General features: G+C 56.5%; 1 protein-coding gene across 1 annotated transcript in view; it reads right to left on the bottom strand.

Moving 5' to 3' along the window:
• Gsdma (gasdermin A) overlaps nucleotides 1–4,415 on the bottom strand; it is a 10,287-nt gene extending 5,872 nt beyond the window's left edge. The window contains exons 1-7 of the mRNA XM_004633880.2: nucleotides 4,351–4,415; nucleotides 4,150–4,261; nucleotides 2,880–3,098; nucleotides 2,585–2,765; nucleotides 1,404–1,569; nucleotides 765–861; nucleotides 438–485 (exon numbers count right to left, since the gene is read on the bottom strand). Of these exons, the coding sequence (XP_004633937.1) occupies nucleotides 438–485; nucleotides 765–861; nucleotides 1,404–1,569; nucleotides 2,585–2,765; nucleotides 2,880–3,093 (706 nt within the window). The 5' untranslated portion in view covers nucleotides 3,094–3,098; nucleotides 4,150–4,261; nucleotides 4,351–4,415. The remainder of the gene's footprint in view (nucleotides 1–437; nucleotides 486–764; nucleotides 862–1,403; nucleotides 1,570–2,584; nucleotides 2,766–2,879; nucleotides 3,099–4,149; nucleotides 4,262–4,350) is intronic.
• Nucleotides 4,416–6,439: the final 2,024 nt, after the last annotated feature.

Raw genomic sequence — 6,439 nt, 5'->3', positions numbered from 1 at the left:
CTTTTTTTTTTTTTTTTTTTAAAGACAAGGTCTTACTATGCAGCTCAGGCTGGTCTTGAAATCCCTGCCCTCCTCCTGCCTCAGCCTCCTGAGGGCTGAGGGGCACCTGCTCCACCTCGCCTGGTTCTTTCTGCCTTTTTGACTGAGGCAGCTTTGCCGGTGACCAATCATGAGAACGGGGTGCTGCTGTTAGCGCAGCCAGCCCCACAGTGTGGGGACACACAGTGTCTCCTCATCTTCTGCTTCTGGTTGTCCCTGTCTTTCTCTTTCTCTGTCTCTCTCAGGCAGGGTTTCTATATCTCTGTCTGTCCTTCCTGAGGTTGAGGACAGATGTTCTTAGGGACTTGGGAAACAAAAATAGGGGGCCTGCTGGCCCTGTGGCAGCAGGCAGGGCTCAGCAGGTGGTCTGGCATGGGGTGGGGAGGACATGTGCTTACCTCCAGGGGGGAAGGTCTGGGTGCCTTCACTGCAGATGTGTGGAATGTCTGCAAGGCAGGGAGAGCCAGAGCCGACTTAGTGTGGCCCCAGCCTCCCAGGCCCTTCTACGCCCCGCTCTTCTTGAGGTCCCCAGGCCTGTGATAGCACCTCTTCCCTCCACTGCTCCGCTCTGCCTCTGGGCCTCACTGCCCCACCCCTGCAGGACAGGGAGGCCCCCTGTCTCTGCAGCTCCATGACCCCTACGATCTTGTCCTGTTCCCTGACAGCGCCAAGAGGGTGCCTCAGCGCAGGGGTGATCCCCCTCATACCACGGCGGTCTCTCTTACCCCACTCATCTGTGCCATTGACGATCAGCTGCCTCACTCGAAAGGCCAGGACGCAGCCCTTGGGGAGGGTGACTGCCTCCTTGTGGTTGACAGAGCCCTAGGGTGAGAGCACGAAGACCTGTGAGTCTGCAGAGACCCCATGAAACATGGGCGGGCGTGGGGAAGGGCCAGGCCTGAGGGCCTGAGGGGAGACAGGAAGCTGGGAACCCTTAATCATCTTTCTGCCCGGCAGGACTCGGCAGGACTCGCTGGGCTGGGCTTTGGCCCTGCCACCCTTCTCCAGTGACATCCTCTAAGGAACTGGGTCTTACTCCTTCAGCTGTGTGGAGGGAACTGGGCGGACCTGCTCCTCCCCACCTGCCTGTGTGCCACCCTGCCCTACCCCAAGCTCCTGTGCAGGACCTCACTTGGCTCCTTCTTCCTCTTTGCCTTCTGCCCCGGCTCACCTCCTCCAGAAAGCCCTCCGTGACTAAAGCTCCCCAGGCAGAGGTGTGCAGCCTTACTTCACAGTTTCCAAGCCTGGGTCATCTGGCCTTCACCTAGATGTCTTATTGCTGAGCCTGAGAGCTCTGACAGTAAGGAGGTCTCTGCTTGAGCTTGGGGGCACAGAGAGGGTACATGTGTGAGTGCAAACTGAACCTGCAGCCCCAGCGGGGCGAAGAACGGGAGGGAGAAGCAGCCCTCGGCCTTGCCGGCTCTCTCCAGGGTGACCTCCTGCACTGTCTCCACCACCTCCATCACCACGTACAGGTTCTCGCCACGCTCGCGCATCTCCTTGATGAATGGGTGGTCAGCGGCCAGCTTCCTGGGCAGGACCATAGAGGGGGCTATCCGGGGCCCTGACCCCCAGGCTCTCCGCTCTGCAGCCCGGCCCTCTCTCCAGGGCACTGAGATACACAGGAATGGCCTGCGGCTCCGGCCCCCTGCTGGCTTGCCTCTTGCTTGTCCTCACTCACCTCCATGTCCTCTCTTCTGGGGTTCTTTCTGCCTCTCGCCCCCCTCTCCTACCCAGTTCCTCAGCACCAGCTCCTTCTCTTGGCAAATGTCCCTGACCCTGACCTTGTCTCTCTCTGCCCCTTACATCACCACCCTTATTTCTTCCCTTCCCCTTACTGGCAAATATCCCAAAAGATGCCCCAGGACACTCTGTCTCCTCACCGACCACTCTGACTGCTTGATGACTCAGCTTCTGTTTCCAGGCTCGGCCCCAGTCCCAGCAACCCGCCACCACCCAGGCGGATGACCTCTGGGCACCCCGGCACCCTGTTCTCTGCCTGCATTTCGGCTGCCTACACCCTGCCCATTCTGTCTGCCTCCCCTTTCCAAGTTTATCCGGTTCCCTAAATCGTTCCCTGAGGTTCTGGTCCCTCACCTCTACTCTCTAAGCCCCTTTGGAGTCCCCTAGTTCCAGCCATTTCTTCTTGGTGACTGCCATCCGGCACCTGTCTGTCCAACTCAGCTTCTTCCCAGGGCTCTGCCCGGATTTCTGGCCACCTTGAACATCCCTAGCTGACCCCAGAGCAGAACCACAAACTCCCAGCATCCTCAAGGGTGACTCACAGTCTTTCCCCTACAGGTCACCTCTGCTTCCTGTTTGCCACCTGCCACAGCCACCTTTAGTCTGTCACCTGTGTCACAATCTGGGCCAAAACTCAGGGTCATCTTCCACAAAGCCTTCTCCTTCTCTCTGGCATCTGCCACCAAGTGAAGTCTGTCCTGCTCCTGGCAACAGGCCCTCTGTCTGTCCCTTTTGATTGATTTTTTTTTTTTTCTTTGAGACAGGGTGCTGGTGTTGAGTGAGTTCACCCAGCCTCTCTTACCTCTCCTTGTGCACGGACTCCAGGGCCTTGGGGGCCACACTGAGGGTCTGGACCTCCAGCGTGCTGTTCCGAGACAGCCCAGCTGTGCCTTTGACCTTCACCGTCCTGGGCACGTCCACCTCTCCCTCCACTCGTGCATCCAGCATGTTCTTAAAGCTGAAGCTACCTGCGTCCGTGGGCTCTGCAGGAGGGAGAGGTTGGAGGGGCTGGGCCCATGGGCATCCTGGGTCCCCTCACCACTCAGCCCCTGATCAGATGACACCCAGCCCCAAACCCAGCCCCCACATGGGCTGACCTGAGGGTGAGCTGCCTGGCTCAAGCACATCCAGGAGGGTGTAGTCAGTGTGCACGTAGCGTGCACCCCAGAACAGGGTGCTCTTCCTCTTCCTCAGCACCAGGCAGAATGGGTGGAAGCGCTGGAAGTCGATGAGGCTGTCCAGGGCTGTCAGGTCCCCTCGTGGGTTCAGCTGTCTGGCCAGGGCCCGGGTGACATTTTCGAACATAGTCATTGTCTCTGTGGGGAGGGAAGTGGAAACTGTGAAGGTGGCTGCCAGGAATGTTCATTTTATGATGAAACTTGGGCTTAAAAACTCATATGAAGACTGGGCATGGCGGCGTGCACCTGTAATCCCAGCTCTTGGGAGGCTGTAAACAGGCAGATCACTACGAGTCCCACCTAGTAGTGAGACCCTGAACACCCTGTAGACCCTTCCCTAAAATACAAAAAACAAAAACAAAAACCAAAACCCAACAACTCACATGAGCTGGGCCTGGTTGCATAGGCCTCTAATCCCAGTACTCAGGTGGCTGAGGAGGGAGGATCACTGTGAGTCTGAGGCCAACCTGGGCTACAAAGCGAACTACCTAGTGAGACCCTGCCCAGAAAAAAACAGAAGAAACAAAAACGCAACTCAATTCAGGCCACCTCTGATCCCCTCCCTCCCTCCTCTGGCATCCGGATGCCACCTGTGACTGCACAGTACTTCTGAGACACCTGCCACCCACCTCGATGTTATGATGTGTGTGCTCCTGACTCCCGCCTACTCGATTGTGACTCCCCCTGAGGGCAGGAAGTGGGGCTTAGTCACCACTGCAGCCTCAGCACTGAGCGAGCTCGGTGCCCCACACGGGGCAGCTTGGCAAGCAATTGCGGGGAGGACTGGGGATGAAGGCGGCCTTGGAACAGCTGGCATGGGGGCCTCGTGTTCCCAGGAGCTGAGCGGCACCACCCACGATCTGCCTCAAGGTTGAAGCCTCAGTGCTCCAGCTGGGTGGCTGGGGCACACCCAGGCTCCCCCGTGGGTGGGAGACGACACACCAGCTGGCCTGGAGGTGTCCTGAGCAGGCTGACACAGGAGGCAGGGTGCAGAAGCGCGGGCTGACACAGGAGGCAGGGTGCAGAAGCGCGCCTGCTCTCCCAGCTCTCAAATGCTTTCTTGCCCCCATTCCTGGGAGGCCGGGATGGGGCTCCTGGGGTCTCCTGGGGAGGCCCACACGCTCCAGCCCCACCTGTCTCCCTAGGTCCCCTGAGTGCCACCTGCCTCATGGGCTGTCTTAGTTCTTACCAGGGGGTGATGCTGGGTCTTCTCTCGCAGTTGGGTGTGGAGTGAGGGCCCTGGTGTGCTGTCTGCAGGTTGACCGGACGATTGTCCTTTGCCAGGCTGGGCAGCTTTATGCCTTGGTGGAGAGAGAGACATCGCCTTCAGGGACCCCGCCCAGCCCCGTGACCCCACCCCTCCCCCCACTTCCGGGAGAACAGCATCAACCTGTTCCAGGTGGTGCCCCAGCTGGCCTGGGCCTCTTTTGAGCCGAGAGGGTGGGTGGGGAGCTGCTACACAGGTGGCAGCGTAGGTGGGGGCAGCCAGGGCTGGCAGGGAGATGGAGGCTGAAGGTTGGCTTGTGGGCACCTTAGGGGGTACAGAGAGGCATTCTGAGCTGAGGCACAAGGACATGTGTGTTCGTGTGTGTGCTCACATCATACATGTACATGTGCATCTGTGAGGGACTCGGCATCTTTGTTCAGACCTCCTCATGATCGACCAGGAAGCATGTATGATTCATGGTAGACCTGTGGGTGGGATGAGGGGCTAAGACACCCTTTACTTGTGTTGTCAATGTTCTGGGACAGGGCCTCTGTAGGTGGGCCAGGCTGGGCTTGAACTCAAGGTGGTCCTCCTGCTTCAGCCTCCTGAGTGCTGAGATGACAGGTGTGGGTCACCACGCCTGGCCTTTTCTGCTGTTTTGTTCTCCCACCTCTGCCTTTCCTGGGACACTGGGTAGCCCAGACACAGAGGCAGAGGGCCAGTGTGACAGGCTTGGGAGTGCTCAAGACCAAGTCATTGTCTCACAGCAGGTCCCACCGGTCCCATGCTTCTCTTTAGTCTCTTCCTAGAAAGTGCAAAAGGGGAGCTTACCAGGCACAATGGTGCACACCTGTCACCCCAGCACTGGAGAGGCTGAGGCAGGAGGATCGATGTTTTAGGCCAGCTCGGTCTACATGGTGAGCTCCTGTCTCAAAAAAGGCCATAAATAAATAAATAAATAAATAAATAAATAAATAAATAAATAAATAAATAAATTTAAAAAGAGGAGCCTTGTACACACTGGGCAAGTCCTAGATGACAAATTAAGGGATTTGTAAGCAAGGCCTGGGAGTGTGGGGATACCAGTCATGCACGTGTACATGTAGAACCTGGGCAAGTGGGAGCCCCTGGGCTGGCACCTTGAGGCTCCGGGGGGCTGGCGGAGAGCCGGGAGGTAAGACCATGCCCCACTCAGTGAAACCCTCCAATCTCCCTCTGCCTTGGTCTCATCCACAGGACCAAGATCTAGCTCTTCCGTAGGTCTTAAAGGCAACACCTTGTCCCCACTCTCTGGTTCCTGTCCCTTGTCTTTTGCTGGGTTTCCTTCCCACCTACCTCACACCCGACTTTCGGGGTGCTGAGGATTGAATCTGTGACCCTACGCGTGCAGGTGCTTTACCATGAGCTTGTATTGCCAGCCCGTTACAAAGAAACTACTTTTTCTCAGGCTGGCCTTAAATTTGATTTTAGTCGGACTGATCTGTTAGAACTGTTTAGTTGACAAGGGCAGGTCCGGGTCCTGGGCGGGACGCGCCGGCAGGTTTGCTCTCTATCGCCCTCTGGCATCCAGTCAAGGAAGCGAATTGATTTCAGGGTCTGGCTGAGCTGCTGAGCTCATCCCTGGCCCCAAATCATCACCATTACTGAGATTGGGGATCACTGTGCAATCCAGGCTGGCTTCAGACTTGCAGCGATTCTTGGGCCTGAGCCTCCCCAGGGCTGGGGTGACAGGCATGCACCGCCCGGCTCTTTCTTTCTTGTGTTACTTATGATTGAAGCTAGCATCTCTTTTGCAATTCTCCTCTCTCAGCCTCCCAGAGTGCTGGAATTACACCTGGTCACCTGGTTCACTCTTTTTCCTTTCCTTTCCCTCCCTCCCTTTCCTTCCTTTTCCTTCCTTCCTTCCTTCCTTCCTTCCTTCCTTCCTTCCTTCCCAATGCTGGGGATCAAACCCAGGCCCACATATATGCTAAGCAATTGCCTTATCACTGAGCTACACATTTTCTTTTTGTCTTTTTTTAAGTACTGGGAATTAAACTCAGGACCTCACACTTGCCAGGCAGGCACTGTGCCATTGAGCTAAATCCCCAGCTTTTCTTTTTTTTGTCTTTTTGACACAGGGTCTCACTATGCAGTTCAGGCTGGCCTTGAGTTCACTTTGTAGCCTAGGCTGGCCTTGAACTCTCAGTGATCCTCCTGCCTCAGCCTTCTGAGTTCTGAGTTTAGATGTGTGCCATCACGCCTGACCTTTTTTTTTTTTTTTTTTTTTTAC

The sequence above is a fragment of the Octodon degus genome, unplaced genomic scaffold (assembly GCF_000260255.1).
Source record: "Octodon degus isolate 3935 unplaced genomic scaffold, OctDeg1.0 scaffold00056, whole genome shotgun sequence".
Taxonomy (NCBI): Eukaryota; Metazoa; Chordata; class Mammalia; order Rodentia; family Octodontidae; genus Octodon; species Octodon degus.
Note: the sequence above shows the minus strand (reverse complement) of the source record. Positions and strands in the feature narration are given on the sequence as shown.